Below are 20,133 nucleotides of genomic sequence, written 5' to 3'. Positions count from 1 at the left end.
TTTTTCTTATTACTCAAGGTAATTAAACGCATTCCCTCCCCCACCCCCACAGAGGTCTGTTTTAAAGAGTATGGCAAGGACTTGTTTATTTATTTTTACAGGATTTTTCCCCCCACTTTGGAATAGTAGGACCATCATGAATTAATATTCACTGGACAACAGCCTTTCTGGGACCAGTTAGTTTTCATGCTTTCTTTAAGGTACTTAAAATGAGAAATTGAAAGAAGTTGAAATTAAGGGAAGATTTGGTGTGGGTTCAGTAAGATTCTTGGGGATTGTGGGGTTTTGTTTGTCTTTGTTATTGTTTTTGTTTTTAAGATGGAGATGGAGTTTCACTACATTGTCCAGGCCTGTAACTTGAAATTCTCTTCCTTAGCCTCCAAAGTCACTGAGATCATAGGCATGTGACTCTGTGCCCAGCTGAGATGATGTCTTAATTATTCTTATATAGTCCCCACAACGGGAAACATATAGACATTTAACATACGATGGGAAATGACTAAACTAATGAAAGAACAAACATTTATTTTTGGCTTGAGGCTTATAAAGGAATCTTAATTATACAGAATTCAGATAATGCTGTAAACATACCCTTTCCTCTGGATTCTGCAACAGAAAATGCATCACATGCTGACAAAGAGCAGTGAGTTTTGCTGGTTAGTAATATATGTAGAAACAAATGCATTTTTTAACTTACTTATGTGAATTTATTAAGCGCTACTTTAATCCACTTTGAAATATACCCAGGTCTCTGAGGACATTTTAGCAAATATCTAAGACATTCAGACAATTAACCAAATTTATCCTGAACATTCAGAGACCAGACTGAAGGGGACTTTTTCTTTCACTGTGTTCTTCCTGGGTGGAAGAGGGCAAGTTAAGTAGATGGGAGGGGTGAGCAGGTCTGAATCTGACATAGTGAAGTATACTGATTGCCCCTGTAGAATAGGAAGGCATGACTGGGTTATAACACAGTAGAAGACCATCCCTGCAAAGGATGAATATTAGATCCTTCTGAACAATAACACTTCCTCTTGACTCAATGCCCAAAAGGAGGTGTATCTCTTTAAGATTCAATGTCCCATTATAAACATGATCACAAGAGAAAACAAAACATCCTATGGTCCAAGTATTTTTTTTTTTTTTTTTTTTTTAACTCAGGGGGATCATGAAATTGCTGGTTTAATGCTCCCAAAGAGAGAAGCGTCTCAGAGCTTATACTTTATGGTCCCAAGAAAGGCAGTTTGAGAAAAAAAGTATTTTATAAGGACAACAAAAGAAGTCACACTATGATACAAATTAGTTAAATCTCTATAATTTAAGCTCAAATGATTCAGGAATAATCCATTAAGCACCAACTATGTACAAAGCATGTACTAGGGATGAAAGAAAAGAGGGAAAGTGTAATTTCTTGCCCTCACTGGGATCTCTCCATTTAGTGAAGGACCAAGAGAGGGACTTCAAATTCTAAAGTAAGGTGGAATTCATCATTATATTAGTGTGTTAGCAAAGTCCCTTGTCCAGGGGAGCTTTGGAGAAGGTCTTATGTGACAACCAGCAGGATGTCAAAAGCAGAAGGCAGGGGGGTGGGGAGGGGCCAGAAATGGAATTCTCCATATTACACTTATTACTCACAAGAAGTTCTTACCTCCGTGCAAATGAAAAATGGGCTGAGGCACTGGGGGAGAAATTTCTTGGACTATCTTGAGGGCTATTTCCTATAGAGAGAAAAAGAAAACTTGACATGATTTTGTTTCTGTACCATTACCCACATGCAGAATCTTCTTTCCTTAGTAATGAGTCCCTTTACTTTTTGTAAAATGTCCTTCCTTCTTATAATGTTTTGGTTTTAACCTGAGGTAGGTTTTGGAGGAGGGGTGCCTGAGTTCTGGCAGAGCTTTCCATGTGTGCAAGATAAATGAATATACACTTTCCCCCATATCACCAGCTGCAGTCTTTCATATAATAATCTAAAGATTTCAGTCCTATCTAATAGTCTAATATAAATGTCTAGGCTGTGACCTTCTAGATGCCAACATTTAGTGAAAGACCAAGAGAGGGACTTCAAAGAGCAGAATGGACAGGTACACATACGTTTCAATTTGGAGGTACTTCTATTTTGGGAGACAACCTTAGTTAAAATGTCTGAGTTCTTGAAAGCAAATGCTCAAAGTACACATCTGAAATGTGCATGTGTCAGAGCTAGTTATAAAATATGAGGAAGAATCCACTCCGCGGATGTATTTCTAAAATGACCCAGATCTATCCTAGCACTGCTAGAGGGGTCCAGAAGGATTATCCCTTGTCAATATTTTCTTCAACAATCTCTCTGCTCCTAAGCAGCTGGACCATGACTGACCAGGTGGCCTCTAAAAGCCACAGCCACACAGAGACTGGCAGCACATGTCTCCCCAAGTCCTTCGGAGGCGGAGTAGAGCACTGATTGCTCACTAGAAGGAGGGCAGCTCCTCCGGGACTTGTTACTTTCTCCATTAGCTCACTCAACCTGCTACTGATCATTGAGAAAGCTTGGCAGGCAGCTGGCGAGGGCGAGTTCAGGACACTCCAGACCACCCTGCTTCTCTCTGCATGTTTAATTAGATTTGTGGAACTGACTGAGGACCGCCTGGGACTAGAGCGGATTTCAGTGAGGAGGTGAGAAAAGACTACAAAGTTATCCTGTATATTCTTGAAAAATGGCTGATAAATCTGGAGATATGTTCCATCCCCAACAGAAAGCCCAGTACTACAGCACTGGTTTCTTAGTGAAATGGAAATTGTAATTAGATGTAAGGAACACAAGATTTCACATTAAAGTCAGCACCTGGCTATAAAGGAAAACAACCTATTACCAGTCCGCTGAAAGAATAGACTAACACATTAAGGAGGCTAAGTTTATGGTTACCTTGAGGACTTCTAGACTAGCTGCATCTCTACTGAAATTTTTCAATTAACTTAGGGTTGCAAATTTTATAGTGATGTCTTCAACAGATGCTATTAACTTTATGACAGACACCACAATCAAAGCTACCCAATGGGGGAAGTGCTGAGAAGCCCATTTCTTTATGGACAGAGAATCAAGAAGCATTTTTCCCCCTACTGCAATGAAATTTATTACATCTTTGCATCTGGTGTTCCTTGAACCCTTGGAGAAATGGATTTTGCTTTTGTCATCTATTAATCCAGGATTCATCTTGTCCATTAATCTACACTGCTAAATTAAGTTACGTTGACTTCTCTCAATAGCTTTCATTCCTCTACCCTTAACTTAGCTTTTTACTCTCTATATTCTATAAAAGATCTCAATAATTTCAAGATGGCTAAAAAAATTTTGCTTCCTATGGGGAAGAGTCTAATGCCAGAAATATTTGAATAGATTTTGTTTTTTATTTGAGAGGAATATTCACTTTACTCATAGACCATATAGAGCAAATTACCAGAGAATTATTAGGAATAACAAAACAACTGTGTGTTTGAAGCCAAGACATTTTGAAAACAATCCCGGCTACCTCATTCACTTAGAATGAAATAATAAGACCAAGAAAAACTGGCCGTAAATTATTAGCTGGCGTTCTTTGCAAAGAAAACACCACCATCTTTGGAGATTTGAATGTGATCAACTAGAACAATTAGAAACCTCACTAAATATTTTTAGAAATCTTGAGAAGGGAGAAACAAGGAATTAATTTACAACCTTTTTCACTTTTAGAGATTTTAATCAGTGGTCCCCAGGAAGCCATGTAATATCTTACAGTACATGGTGACCCATCCACATTGAGGATGGATGGGCAGAGATATGGATATAAATGCAGAACACTTTAGTAAAAAAAAAAAAAAAAAAGAGGAGGAAGAAGAAAAGATGGCTGTCATTAATCATCTCTCATGTTCTGATGCTGCCTTAACATCTTGGACATCTTGGGCTTTTTTTCCTAGTGTATTGATTGAATCTTTTCCTCTCATCTACTTTTTTTTGATGTTATTTAACTATTATTAACTATTCTTATTTAAAAATAAATCAATTATACCATTTAACCCATATTTATATTTTCTATATTCTCCATCTGTAATTTTTTTCTGAATTTGCTTCTAAGAGACAAAACATTATCAGGTATATTTCAATAGCTCTAGCTCTATCAACATATCCATCTAAAACGTTTCAAATGCTGACCATGAGGAAAGTTATCTTCCTCTATGTATGTTTTGCAAAGTATTCTCTCATTGCAGAGAAAGAATATGCTATCCAGGTTTTTAGGCCTAATGTCTACACCTATTGTATATGATCTAAAAAACCTTCTCCACTATGCAGAAATCTTTATCAATTCATTGATATAAAATCTAAATCTATAACATCTTCTCCACTATATAAATGTTACGTACATATCCAGTTCTTCTACTGCTGTAGAACCAACCCCAAATTCCCACATCTTCAACTTTAAGACTATAGACTTATCTGTATGATTTTAATAATCCAGATCTTTCTTTTTCTCAGGTAGGATTGAAAAGCTAAGGTGAAATGAAAATATATATAGCATACACAGAGTTAGTGTTGCTTAAGGACAAGACATGTTCTGCAATGTGTTGCTAGGCAATTTCATCATCCTGTGAACATCACAGGATGTACTTAAACACATGAGGGTGGTATCCACATCACCAGGTGATGAAATCTTATGAGCCCACTGTCATTGTTTTGGTAGTACAGGCAACAGGATTTGCCAAGAAATGGGGTTGGGTAGAACAAAAGGGGAATAATGCTATGTAGTGCATGATTACATTATCAAGACTCTACAGCGTCGTGGGATATCAGAGAAAATGAGTGAGAGTGATGTGGACTAGAGTTCCTGATAATTCAATAAGGATAAGAGACTATAGCTCAATCTGAAAGCAGTTTGGCAAGTTTTAGATAAGGGGAGAGAGAAAAGGGGACTTCTGGGAGGTCACAAGAGACAGGGTTGTTGGCTGAAGGAAATCCATACTGGTAAAGTGAATAAGATTTAAACAGTTTGTGCACTAACTAATGGGTGGGGCACTTTAAGAGATGTTTGAATGCAAGGGAGAGATGCCACAGGTTTTCAGCTGGCATGAGTGTGGTGGACAAGGGAGTATCAGAGGTGGAGAAGCTAGATCAGGCAGGTCAGGCAAAGAGAAAATATACCATGATAGGCAGATGAAGTGTGATTGATGATGGGCTAGAAGTAAGTGATGCGAAGATTACAGACTACGAGTGACTGACCTCTCCGATGTGGCGGACTGAGAAAACAGAACGATGAGCCCACCAATCTGGAATCTAGAGAAAGTGGAGTTATGATGATAAAAGAGGAAAAAGGTAAATGAGCTTTTTGTAGAATTCTGGGTCATATGTAACAGAAAATTCCATTTTTCTGAGGGAGAAATTATAAGACTTGCAGAATAGATACAGAAGTCCATCTGTGATGTCTTTGTGCTTATTTGAAATAGAAATTGATTTCTGCTTGGTCTATGAAGATTTAGTGACACTGTTTTGTTTTATAATGATCAAAAATGCTAATTTAGAACAGATAAAATTATAAAGCATGCCATCTATATTCTTAATGCAGAGATGAGGACCTGACTGTTGCATACATGTACAGCGCTTCCCCAGGATGAGAGCAAGATGAATTGAAACCAGAGTCCTATGTATGACCTTCACTCCTCACAGTGCTGCTCTCTGAATTCATCCACCCATCTGCAAAGCAATACCTGAGAGACTCTCAAATGAAAACTGGTGCCAGTTAATTCTCTGCCCATATGTGCAGCACTTGCTTATAACTCAAATCCTGCTGCTCTGGGGATTTGCTGGCTCTTGGATGTTCGAGTGCTAGGACACTTTATAGACTGCTGCTACCACAGTGGATGTTTCTGACCTGGTATAGTAAGCTTTAGTAGTGGTCAGGTATTACTTAGGTAATTAACTTCATGATCCCCATGGACGACAGCATGGCTAATACACAACAGTGTATCAAAACCATATTCTACCTAACGGTGCTACACAGGGTGCCTCATTTCAGAGACAGTTATTGTTAAGAAAGTGATTTCCAGATTAATTAAATTGTTTGATTGCTTTGTAATTAGGTTGGAGAAGTCCCGTGTCTTTGCCACAGAGAAGCAAGCTACAAATCTTTTTAAAAGGCATATGCTTTATCCACTATAGATTATTAATGTGCTTTTAATAGCTGTCTGTGCATGAGATAGTTTCTGATGCCTTGGGTTTCTATCAGAACTGAGGGAATCCAAGAATAATGATAATTACCATTTGTAACTCCTGGTGGATCAAACAGTAAGCCCCCATTTGAACCCTTGTTGTCATTACTTGATAAGCCTCTTAAATTAATTGTGACATTTTGCACCATAACAATCAGAGTAGTGTTTCTTACTGTTTAGTAGATTCTCAGCAGCACATGGCCACTGTTTAAATCCTTAAGAGCAAACTTCACTGAATCAAATCTAGGATCTCCCTGCAAGATGAATGCCAGCAAACAGAAACTCTTCTATAGGAACCTCAAATTGACTGAGTTTTGTAAACTCATGGTTCAAGTCACCAGAGATGCTAGAGTCTATCCCAATGGACTTAGACAGGTGATGTGTAGAGAGCCAGAGATCTTTTCACTTAGACACCTGTCTCAGAAACTGGCTCCTCTCCAGATAAAATTGTAGAATATTAATTAAACCTGGGCAGCTGTTTAGAATCTAAGTAGCCAAGGAAAATCCTTGATTGGCTGTCAATGGAACTGTCCCTGGGTATACTGTGAAGTGTTCATAGCAGGCCAATGAATAGAAGTACACTAATACGATTGGGTTTTCAAGTAAAGAGAGAATTATACACAGTGGATCAAGGCTTTCTTGGAATGTGGTTTCTCTGAATCTCTTGGATTTCCCTGTCCCTGCCTTACTGATCCTTCTTTATCCAGTACCACTACTCACTGCTTGATTGATGCTGTCAACAAATATTTATTAATCCTTTATAGAGGGGAATGATATGATAAAGAGCCATCTGGTTGGTCTGTGGTCAATGGGCCATAAGCAGGTACTAAGGGAAGCAGGGAGATCACTTAGGAATCCGTAGGCATAGACAAAGGAGAGAAGATGATGGTTTGGATGGGGTGGCGGCAGATCTCAGGGACAGTGGCAGTAGAGCCAACAGGATTTGTTGAAAAAATGGGACTGAGTGGAATGAAGGGGGAAAAGAGCAGACAAAGATGGCTTCTGGATTTGAGGACTAAGTGAATGGACAGATGGCAGTACTAACTGAGGAGGGAAAGACTGGGGTTTGTTTGGTTTGGGAGTGTGAGAAAAGAGCAAAACTTGATATCCCAATATGGTACAGTCTGTCTTAGGGGACTCCACCTCAAATATTTTTAAATACATTAAAATGTGCTCATATTGCCAGGCACAGTGGCATACACCTGTCATCCCAGTGGCTCCGGAGGCTGAGGCAGGTGAATCACAAGTTCAAAGTTAGCCTCAGCAACTTATTGAGGCCCCAAGCAAATTAATGAGACCCTATCTCAAATAAGTAAATAAATAAATAAATAGGGCCAGGAATGTGGCTCAGTGGTTAAGAGCCCCTGGGTTAAAATCCCCAGTACAATTAATTAATTAATTAATTAATGTGCTCACATTCTACATTATTATAATTTTATATAACAATGTAGAATTTAGTTACAGTTCTCACAGGTAATATTTATATTACCTAAACATTTAAAAATTCGGAGTTTTCTTCTTATATTTTAGAGCAAATAATGTTTTATTTTCCCCACTTCAAAGTATTTTAGTGCCTAATGAACTGAATGGCAATAGTGCTAGTAAAGATTTGTAGGGTAGAAAAATGTCATAGGCTAAATATTAAAGTTTGAATAATAATTTCAATTATTCTATCTCTTGTCACCACAGGTAAAGTGAATGGCATATGATGACATGCATATTATATTCAATTTCTTTCTTCTCACTAATTTACAATTCTAAATGCCAATAAGGGATAAACCCTAGTTAATGTGTAGATACACAAAAAGTGTATTTTGAGTTCTCAGTACCTAACCTAGTCTCTGTTGCATAGTAAACTAGAAACACATTAGTTTTTTGTCTAATGCAATAATTATGAATTAAGTTCTTTGAGTTACTGGTTAGAACAGATTAAACAGGTGAACAAGATGCAAAGAGCTAAAAATCTACTGAAGGAAGCACATATGCATATCACCGACTTCATACTCATCTTGCAAAACAAACTCTGAATCCTTAATCATGTGAAAAAGAAATTTTCCTAAACCAAAGTCCTTAAATGTATCAAAATGACTTAAAAACTTCTCAATCATGATAACATAGAGAGAATGTATTGTTTCACAACAGCCTAATAAGTGTACCTGTAACATTTTCTAAGGAAAGACTGATGAGGTTATATGGTGGAAAACACGTAGGGAGTGGGAGAGAGACACACTAAAGGGTCAATTTCTGTGTCATGAGACTCTCACTGATGTCTATTGTCTCAGTTCTATGAAGCCATTCCCCTGGAATTTGTGTACTGTATTGAAATGCGGTGGCACTGACACAAATCCCTTGGAGATGTGTTATAATGGGTTCTTGAGAATGTTTTAGCTTTTCATTGACCCTTCCTTATTACTCTGAATTGATGTCACATCTCAAGGTGATCCTGAGTAAAGACTGGTGAATGTCAGGAGTAATGAAGAAAGTTGATTTTTAGTTGTATGTTTTCCTCCCATCTACAGTAATTCATTTTCCCAGCAACAGAGGAGAGATTACTTTTACCCTTTGTTGAAAGTTACAGAGTAGCTCAGCACTGTAAGGTCAGAGAAGGGGAGGAAAGAACATGGCCATTATAACAGATCTTCCTAAGTTGCATGTGATTATATGAAACTTGATTCATTCTATTAATGTCAGATCATTAATTAGTCTCTGAACCTGAATAGTTAAAGAATGTAACAACTTGTGCATGTTATTATTTTTTCTATTTTACACAAAGGGATTTCAATTCCTTAACATAATTAGATACAAAAAATTTCCCTTTTTACCTAGAAGAGTGGGGGATGTTATCAGGAAATTGGTTCTTCTTAGACTGCTTCAATTGCTGAATAATTCCATTTCAGGGAGGAAGAATTTAAATGAAATGCTGCATTATCCATATGACTTCCTAAATGTAATCTAAAGGTATACTCTATTATAAATCTCTTCCTGTCAGCTCCTTAGTTAAAAAGTAAATACTAAATTTAAGGTGGTCCTACTTAAATTGTAAATGCTCTTTGGCTTCCAATACAAAGGAATTTTATCTGAAAGAAGCAAGCTATGCGTGAGGGGGTTTTCCCTTTAAATAACTACTTTTCAGTTTCTAAAGCCAGAAACCTGTTCAGGCTTAAAAATAGTCAAACACATTCAACCCCTACTGCTTCATAACGAAATAATAAGTAATGAGCCAAGAATCTGACCAATCAGAATTCTGAGGTTCAGCTCCCCCAAAGCATGCAAGAGATCTTGGAAATCCCCTGGCTGTGAGACGCTCCCTCCTCTAATATTTTTCTCATACTCTTTCCTTATATTCCCTTAGATCAATAAATAGTTCTCAACCTGGGCTGTGTAAAAATCAACTGGGTAGCTTTAAAAATGCTTATGTCCAGGCTCTGCCTGAACTCCTTAAAGGAAGAGACATTACTAGGCAGGGTTGAGAAAATCATGGTGTTAGAACTTCCTTGTGTCCTGTAAATCATATCCTAAACTTGCACTTGCTCTTTGTAATTCTTAATAACAAAGTCGTGGAATTTTCTTTTGCTTCCCCATTTCTTCCTAAACTCAATTTCCCACACTCCATGTCTCAGGTACACAAGCTCAAAGTCCCTTTTTATACACATTCCCCTGCCCTTTCACACACATTTAAGTGTTCTCAAAACAGCAGTAAAAACTAAACGTCCTTTACCATTAACCCAAACAGAAAATATTCTACCACACCAACACTACAAAATCCCACGTCCCTACAGGTGTCCTCTGGAGTTATCAAGGTACAGCAGTCCCCAAGAAAAAGGGGCATATGTCCCAAGACCACCAGGGTATGCCTGAAGTCACAAATAGTAACAAATTCTATACACACATAATTTTTTCCTATACATTCATACCTCACGATAAAATTTACTTTATAAATTAGGCACAATATGAGATTAACAATAACTTTTATGTCAGCAGCATATGATTCTTTTTCTTATAAGTACAGAGCTTACACCTTTTCACTTAAAGGAAAGTCATTATGGCTTTTCTTTGGCTTATCTGAATTGCTGGCATCACTACTCTAGTGCTTTGGGGCTAATGTCAAGTAAGATAAGGTTTAAACACAAGCACTATGACACTGCAGACAATCAATCTAAAAGATGAAATGGCCGCTAAGTGCCTAAGGGTGGGTGGGTAGTGTACACAGTGTGGATATGCTCAATGAAGGGATAGTTGGACCTGGCATGTTGGACCAGGATAGAAGGAGATTTCATCACGCTATTCAGAACATTGATTTAAAACTTCTAAATTGTTTACCTCTGGAATTCCCATTTAATATTTTTGGACTGCAGTGAGCACAGATAATCCAAACGATGGAAAACCAAAATCTGGGATGATAAAGGGATACTACTGTACATAACTTCCACACACACACAGAAATCCTATTGCTGCTCTCTTCTAGACTCAGTCATCACCACAGTTTCTCCCTTCCTCCAAAACCGGAGCATCTGCCCCATCTCCAAGCTAAACTGTGTATCTCACTGTGTTTCTGCATTAAGATTTGAAAACTCTTTAAAAGGAAAACATAGGGCTGGGGTAGTGGCTCAGTGGCAGAGCACTTGCCTAGCATGTATGAGGCCCTGGGTTCAATCCTTAGCACCACATAAAAATAAGTAAAATAAAGGTATTGTGTCCATCTACAACTAAAAAAAAAAAAAAAAAAAAAAAAAATTAAAAAGGAAAACATTCATTAACCATAATCTTGCTTACACTTTTACTATCAACTTTAATCATGTGTTCAAACCAGTTTTCATTATAATACCTAACAACACATGAATGAAATATTTGCCTTGAAATTTGTGCATTTCATGATTTCATTTCTTAATGGGCAGAATGTCTATGATTAGATCCATTCAACATTAGAACATTTAAAACTATCAGGACATTTAAAATCAAGGCATCAATCTGAATTCAACAAGGAATTATCAGAAGCAAAACTAAGATCAATTACTTTAATGTCTGTAATCATTCCTTCTTGCGGAAAATATGCATATTACAAGGATGTGTCCATCCAGGCCTACTTTCTGATTATGTTCTCTAATGTGCCTTGTCCATCACATTTGCAGTAAATAATCCTCAAGTAACTGAGGAGAGCTTGATTCAAACCACATACAGCTCAGATTCTGTATGCACAAATGTCAGCCTTCAGCGAATCACCATCTTATGGGGTTCACATTGAATCCTTCAGGTATTTGGGGGTATATGGGGGCTGGGAAAAAAGTTGTGATTCCTGTTCAAGAGCATCATAGAGTCTTCAAGGCCCTCTTTGAGTAAAACACTAAGTGAATATTTGAGAATTCTAAATTATTTGGCAGCACTTATCGAGAGTCAATATATGCTGCATATTCCAGTAGGCCCAGTCAAAGAAAATGATACCTGAGGCTTTTTTCATGTGATGTGGATGGTGACAATGGATGAAGGGGAACACTGACAATTCTGGAGAGAATGTTGAAGCCAGAGCTTTGTGTTCTAAATACTCAAAGGATCAGAAACAGCCTATGACTGTGGGTGTCAGGTGAGGTGTCCCTGTAAGGTAGGTAGTACAAGGGGAAAGTACTGCCACATTCTTCCTTTTTGGTTACCATGTGACAGACCCTTGGCAGCCTTGCAGAAAGATGAATCACACCATCCCCTGACCACAGGGATCTCAGATCCAGGCAGAGCAGACAGACCCAACAGAACACAATAGGCCTCTGTGCTGCTGGCAGGATGTGTAAACAGAGGGAGCCCTGAATTCAGAAAGGAGAACCACGCTGGCTTCCCAGAAAGGATCTTCAATCTGAATCCTGAAGGGCAGTGGTAGAAAGAGAAGGGAAAAGAAAGGATTTTGTGAGGCAGAGGAAGCTGAACAACCAAAGGGACAGTCCCAAAAATGAGCATCACATTTATATATGTTTTGCTGTCATTATGAAAGGAATTATACGAACATGGCAAAGAAAACTCTAACAATCCAAGTAGGTGTACAATAAAAATGAAAAGTCTATCTCAACCTTTGGTTCTCTTATCCATTAAAACACTTTTTTTGAACCTAGGGCCTCCTGCATGCTAGGCACATGCTCCACCAATGACCAACACTCCCAGCCCCTCATTCAAACATGTTTGCCAGGTTGTTCTAAACCTTGAGCCTCCATCTGTTCTTCTACTATTCAGATGTAACTTTTTTTGAAGGATCATATAATTGCCTAGAAACACACATCTATATGCCAGCAGGTGTTACATACATAATGCTCCCAAATACTATTGTGACATATATCAGGCTCTGTATTTATATAACATACAAAATTCTACACTTGTTTTTTCCTAACAATTTTTTGTATTTGTTCCACCTAAATCTCCACTATCCTTTAGCACCAAATAACATTCTAATATAGAATGCACCATAATTTACTTAATCTTATGAATGTGTATTTATGCTGATATTAGTGTTTTGATGATTTAATGTGTATATTCAGAATATTTATGTAATTATATCCAAGAGCTAAGTTCCCAGAAGTAGAACTGTTGGTTAACAGCATAGGTACATTTTTTCTTTGGTCTGTATAGTCAATTGCTCTCCCAAAACATGATGCTAGTTTACACTCTGGCTAGTGGCACATAGGGTGCTATCTCCCTTCAACCTTGCCAAAACTGAATTTTTTTGGGGGGGGGGGATTTTTGGTGGTGTGACAGATAGCATCACATTATTTGATACATGTCTCTATTTTTTCCAGCTTTCCTGAGATTTAACTACCAAAACTGTATATATCTAAGATGTACAATGTGATTTTTGACTGAAAAATGTTATGAAATGATTATCATAATTAAGCCAATTAACACATCTATCATCTCTTCTATCTTTTATTTATATTTTGCAGTACTAGGAATTGAATCCAGGTCTCACATATGCTAGGCAATCTCTCTTCCACTGAACTACATTCCAGCCTCCCTGACCTTTTTTCTTATATTTTATTTTGAGACAGAGTCTCATCAAGTTCCCCAGCCTGGCCTCAAATTTGTGATCTTCCTGCCTCAGTTTCCTGAGTAATTGGAATTACAGGCATGTGCCACCATGCGAAGCTTCACCTAAGATTTCTTCAGATGATTTTGAGTGAAGTTGGGCACCCTTTAATATGCTTTTTGTGTTTCTATTTACGTAAACTACCTGGTTCACATTTATTCCACTGAATTCCATATTAATATTTTTGATGTTGTGGCAACACTGTCAATACATTGCAGATGTTTTTCCCATTTGTGTTTATTGTAATGTCATTTATTATAACTTTTCTGGGGAAAACATTTTTAAACTTACCAACCATTTTCCTTTATGGCTATTAGGTTTGGTACCTTATTCAGAAAGGCCTTCCTTACTTGCAAATTACTTTCTAAATGCATCCATATTGTCTTCTAGTACTTTTATGGTTTCTCTGAAAAAAAAAATGTGTGTGTGTATCAATATAGGGTTTATTTGGTATAAAGGGTAAGATAGCAGCCCAATTTGCCACTTTCCCAAATGGTTAACCATTTGACTTAAGACTATTTATCAGCTTGAAAAATCTGAAGTTTCCCCCAATGATTTAAACAAGACACATTTAAGGCATGTGACTTGAAGTTGTGGAGGTGGAGTTAGAGAATGCCAGGCAGGGCAGAGAATGGCAAAGGGCACAGATGGATGGAGATTCAACTGCAACAGCCGGGCACCAGCTGGGAATGTTCTAGCGGGTAATAGTCCAGGAGATTCTTCACCTGGATGCTGCTCCTATTTTTATCAAGTACTCCAGGTGGTTCTTGGGCACATTAGAGTTTCAGCATCTGAGCTTTTGAACAATAATCTTAACCTTGACTTCATATTAAAACAGTCTACAAATAGCTAGGGAACTCAGAAAACCCCCAGAGCCCAAGTCATATAGCAAACCAATTAAATCAGAATGAAGGGGACATCATCAGTCATTTTTGAGACTTCCCAGGTGATTCCAGTGTGCATTCAACTTTCAGAAATGCTGCTTTCGATTCTGCTTCAAAGCTGGGCATGGTGGCACACTCCTGTAATCCCAGTGGCTGGGGAGACTGAGGCAGGAGGATCGCAAGTTCAAAGCCAGCCATAGCAACTTAGTAAGGCCCTAAGCAACTAAGTAAGACCCTATCTCTAAAAAAAATACAAAAATGGTTGGGGATATGGCTCAGTGGTTAGGTGCTCCTGAGTTCAATCCTCAATACTAAGAAAAAAAAGATTCTGCTCCAAATATATAATATTTATATATTTATACTGCATATATACAAACATGTATTATATAATACATATATAATATAAATATATTTGTGTGTGTGTGTGTGTGTATATATATATATATATATATATATATATATATATAAACGTTGAAGAATTTTAGTTGCTCTGTCCTTACTATGCATATAAATCCTGGGATGAGGAGAGCTTTTTAAAATGATACATATTGAAACCAGGTAAAAAATTTGCGATTTCTGATTTAATTGGTCTGGGGTCTAGGTAATTTTTTTTAAAACTCCACAGGTGACTCTAATGTGCAATCAGACTTTAGAACAGTGCAGAAATTCTTCTACTGTAGAGTGCAGCAGATTCACCTTGAGAATTTGTTACCCACAGACTGCTGGGCACCCCCACAGTGAGTTCACTCTTAGGTTTGGGTTTGAGCCTGAGAGTTTGCAGTTTTTACTAGCCTGCTGCTGTTTTGGAGATCATTTGGGAACCATGATACTTGCTATGATGAACCATGGAATGTTTTATCTCAGAAGACATAATAAAGGTCATGTTTTTTTGAGGAGAGATTTGATGGAGGTGTGGCAGAAGCGGGGAAAGCATGCACAAAGAAGAAGCCCAGTTTCCTACTTCTTGCATAAGTCCTGAACTAGTGGCTTTGGCAATGGGGGAGAGGGGCCAGATCTAAAGAATATTTCAGAGGCAAAGTATGAGTGGGTATAACCAAAGATAATGCTGAGAGTTCCAGTTTGGGTCACTAGGTGGATGATGTTGCTAATCCCAGAGAGAACAAACAGAACTGCTGATGATGAATTAGGTATTGGATTACAGTTGGACTCAGTGCTGTGGGACATAAATAGAGAGAGTGCCAGTAAACAGTAACACACATCTGTGTTCAGGAGAAATGTCCAGGCCCAAGGTAAATTTGTGGGAAAATTAGCATGCACAACCTGGATTAGAGAGTGTACATCACAAGTAAATGGTGAAGCCAGGCACACTGGTACACACCTGTAATCCCAGCAGCTTGAGAGGCTGAGGCAAGAGGATGGCAGGTTCAAGACCAGCCTCAGTAACTTAGCAGGACCCTAAGCAACTTAGGGAGACCCTGTCTCAAATGAATGAATGAATAGGGCTGGGGATGTAGCTTAGTGGTAAAGCATCCCTGGGTCAATACCCAGTACCCAAAACAAAAAACAGGTGAGGAAACAAAATGTGCTAACAAACACAGAAATATAAAAACAAGTATCTTAGGAAACAAGGCAAAAGTAACAGTTAAGAAACAGGAAGAAGAGTTCCTGGGGTCAAATCCTCAAGAGTGCTGAGGATGAATAATTTTTTTTTTTTTTTTTTTTAAATGAAGAAGTCATTGGCCATGGCCACTGGGAGATGATGATGGGGCTCCCACCGTGATCAGCACAGAATGGTGTCAAGCCCAATTGCATCATTGATCTTGAGCAATGTTAGATCTGAATTAGTTTCCCAAGGGTACTAGAGCAGGAAGTATACACTCTGTTCTATCAAGACAAGTAATAAAGATAATGAACAACATGTACACTTGATTAAGCTATAATTTCAAAAATAAGAAATTTCAAATGTGGTAGTAGTTTAAATTTCACAGTATGATTTTTAAACCCACTATTAAAAATATGCTATCTAGTGGAAAATGGATGAAATAATTCCTTACTGAAAGAATCCAGAAAACCACTCCGGACGCAGGAACTCGCACAAGAGATTTTACTAAACAGATGAGCAGAGTGTCTGCCGTGAAGGGTGAGAGAGAGATAGAGAGAAAACGGTGGTGGAAGTTTGCAGGCTAATAAAAATCTGGACCAAAGACTGACAAGGAAGTTCTTGGGCTAACAATATAGGTTGTAAAATAGTGTGTGTGTGTGTGTGTGTGTGGGACAGGGGACAGAATAATGGCGGCAGCAAAATGGTAGGTGAGAAATGGCTGCAGCCTTGTTAAGCCATTGTCCCTTCACTTACGTGAGTGATTAGCTCACTAACTTTGTTACCCAGAAACTGAAAAACAAAATTTCGACCTTTCTTCTACAGGTTAGAGGATTTGAGTTTGAAATCTATACTTATAACATTACAAAATGCTCTACTTTATTTTTATTAACGTATTAATTGTATAAATGAATTGTATAAATGTATGAATGAATGTGATATTTCAACACATGCATACGGTATGCATGAATGGCATTTTTAATTTCTTTTTTACTAAAAGGAAGGAAAAACTCCACTAAATAGCTTTGTAATGTTTTCCAAGAGCAATTCATTTAGACCTCCTTCCTTCTCCCCAAAAAGTAGTAGATGTCATTAAAAAAAACAAAACAAAACAAAACAAAAAAAACCCTGCAACCTTCATGGAGACCCTCTACCCTCAAGTACCAAAGTTTTTGAGGTGGATGTGAGGTAGGAGACAGCGGCACATCACGACCACAGGGCTGATTCCAGCTAAATTAAACTGAGGGGATAACTTCAGTATTGCTCCTAATATTGGAACGTGCTACACATAAAACTGTTTTAACTGCTTTAAACTGGAGGCAGATGGTAAGGGCAGAAGCAATATGCACATGGGATTTTTCTGCTGAAACATTTAAAACCCTTAGAAAAGGAACTGCTCACTTTCTAAAATAACTTTAAAAAACCTGATTCTAAACGTAACATGATCATAGTAGAGGACTTGGAGAATAAATTATAAAAACGAAATGTTAATCCTATTAACATAATTTCATATCTTTATTTTTAACAGTATGTTGTATAGATACAAACATTTTAAAATTAGATCATAAACTATATTCAGTTTTGTGTCCTGATTTTTATAATTAGACTGAACTTCAAATTTCTGAATACCATTAAATATTTTTCAAAAATACAATTATTTTCGTTTTATTTTCTGGTGTTGGGGATTGAATCCAGAACTTCACACAAGCGAAGTGCATACTACCACTGCGCTAAGCCCTCAGCACCAGTGGGATGACTTTTAATGACCACAAATTATTTTATTGTACAGATGGACTACAATTTTCACCATCGTTCTTCTTACTATTTAATGTTTACGTTTGTTCCAACATTGCATTATTTTATCTATTATAAATAATGCTGCAATTAACATCCTGAAATATGTATTTCCAAGTACTTTCATTATCATTTCCTTAAATTGTATTTAATGAGGTACAAATAATAGTTTAAGTGATATAAACTAGTTTTAGGGTTCTTGCCACAAAGTATCAAGATGCTCTCTGACACTACTGTAAATTTACCTTAATGTATGAAAACCACCTTCTCACTATACCATTGCCATGTTTGCTTTGTAATATTTGCAAATCAGGTGAAAACTGGCATCTCATCATTTTGCTCTGCATCTATTTGATTAGTGAGAGGTTGAACTTTTCATTTGTTTACTTCTCATTTCTATTTCCTTTTAAAATGGGAGCTGTTTGTTCCTGTCCTTTGCCTATTTATATAGTGGGGCATGGAAGATTTTTTCACCTTCATTTAGAGTTCCATTTGACTTAACAATACTAATCTTTTGCCTGTTATATTGTTGCTGATATTTCCTCAGTTGTTAGTGTTTTAATTTTGTATATGGCATTTTTAATAGATTCTTAATATGTACATATTTCTTTCAGTTGCTTTTCCCACTTTTTCATTGTCAGAAATTATTTCTCCATCCTAAATATATTAAATATTCAACTACCTCTTTGGGTTTTTTTTGTATTGGGGCTTGAACCCAGGGGTGTTCTAGCACTGAGTCACATCTCCAACTCTTTGTTTTTTTGAGACAGGGTCTCAATAAGTTGTTTAGCGTCTAGAGTGCTGAGACTAGCCTCAAACTTTCAAACCTCCTGCCTCAGCTTCCCAAAAGTCACTGGAATTACAAGTGTATGGCAGCACACCTAATCCACTGTATGTTAATTTTATTTTTTAGAATTGAATTTATACAGGTAAATTAAAAACTTTATAAAACATTTTAGTATGTAATATGTAGGAAGCTTACTTTAAATATTTTTCATGTAGTTTAGTAAACAAATGATACTGAGAAAATAGGTTATGTCTTCTTCAGTGATTTGTGATGTTTTCTTAAATCATCATCGATCCCTGTCGATTTTTATGTATGAAAACTGCTTGGATGACTGTCACTCCATCATACATGTTAATATCAGGCAGGACAGGTTCAACTCATTGAACTTAGTCAATTGTGTCTATTCAAATTTTCCAGATGAACTCTGCAGTTATCATAAGTTACCACAATAATAAGCACTTGCTGTCTTTATGGTCACCCAGTATCTTCTGGGTAGCCTCCTTCTTTAAGAGGAGTTTCCTATATTATGAGTCCAGCCTCCCTGAGGTTGGTGCCACCACCTACTCTTCCAACTTTCCCTGCAGTTAAGGCAGGCTTGGCTTTGTCCAGTTAGGTCTAAATTCATTGTTGGCTTCAAAGAAGGCAGTTTGAAGATCATTTTAGTGGCAAAAGCAGCAGGAGAGGCATCCTCTTAAGGAGCATCAGTGCCAGTCTCTCTGGAATCCGAGGTCTGCAGCAGCAGTAGTAGGTAGGGACTTCCTCTCTATAGAGCCTTGTTGCCATCCAGGTGGCTTTGCAGGCTTGTTGGCTTCCAACATTCACTCTCTGGTACTCCTGAAAGTCTTGTGAGCTATATCTAATTGCTCCTCTGCTTAAACTGGACAGACTGCATTTGTTGTTTGCAATGAAGAAAAGAGAGATGCACATATATGCATGCACACTTGAACACACACATACTCATGAAAAGTGTGATTGGAAGTGAAACAATTTCAAGTGAAACATTTTCTTCAATGAACATGTCTTTTCATTATTCAAATAATTTAGTTTTAAAATAAACTTTTTTTTTTTTCATAGTAATCTCTTTCAAGTCTCCTAGTTACTTCAAAGCATGGTATTTTCTACCCCTTTGGGGATGTCCTAGGAGGAGGGTATGGGAAAAGAGCAGGAAATGAAGTCTTGAATTCATTCCTTTCTTCCACAATCATTTCCAATTGGCCATAGTTGATAATATGTAGCAATATTAATTTCTACATATCCATCTTGTACACAATCTACTTCATCCATTATTAACTTAAGAGTGAATTCTCTTAGATTTCTAGGTTATTTATAGCATATGAATATAATAAATTTTAACATTTGAATTATACATTTTGTTTGTTTGTTACTTGATGGCAAAGAGCTTCCAGAATAAAGTTAGATATTAATGAAGACAGATTCAAAAAGAATGTTTCTAGTATTTCACTAAAGCAAGATAATGACCATTAGTCTAAATTAGATGGCTTACTACATTATGAAATTCTCCATTCATTCTTATTTTCTAAAGAATTTTAGCATAAATGAAAGTTTAATTTTATCAAGTACTTTTTCGACATCTATTCAGATGAACATTTAACCCAATGCTATGATGTGTTAATAGTATACATAATATTAAACTGATCAGCATTCTTGGAATAAAGCCCCATAGTTTATAGCAAATAATTCTTCTATGGTTCTACTAAATGTTAACTTTAATATTTCAAAGTGTAGTAAGTTGGTAATTTTCTTACCCTATACTATATGGGTACTTCTTTTTATTTTCTTCTGTGACAGCATTGCTTTTCATCCTGGTAAG

At 37.2% G+C, this 20,133-nt stretch overlaps 1 protein-coding gene across 4 annotated transcripts in view; it reads right to left on the bottom strand.

Moving 5' to 3' along the window:
* Mast4 (microtubule associated serine/threonine kinase family member 4) overlaps nt 1-20,133 on the bottom strand; it is a 158,802-nt gene that overhangs the window by 73,695 nt on the left and 64,974 nt on the right. For 2 of the 4 annotated variants that reach the window (XM_047556718.1, XM_047556719.1), the window contains exons 1-2: nt 13,568-13,589; nt 1,649-1,718 (exon numbers count right to left, since the gene is read on the bottom strand). In XM_047556718.1, coding sequence (XP_047412674.1) covers nt 1,649-1,718; nt 13,568-13,574 — 77 coding nt within the window. In that variant the 5' untranslated portion in view covers nt 13,575-13,589. Of the gene's footprint in view, nt 1-1,648; nt 1,719-13,567; nt 13,590-20,133 lie in introns of those variants that run through there. The other 2 variants (XM_047556720.1, XM_047556721.1) reach the window with 1 other exon arrangement.

Source organism: Sciurus carolinensis, chromosome 6 (assembly GCF_902686445.1).
Source record: "Sciurus carolinensis chromosome 6, mSciCar1.2, whole genome shotgun sequence".
Lineage (NCBI taxonomy): Eukaryota > Metazoa > Chordata > Mammalia > Rodentia > Sciuridae > Sciurus > Sciurus carolinensis.
Note: the sequence above shows the minus strand (reverse complement) of the source record. Positions and strands in the feature narration are given on the sequence as shown.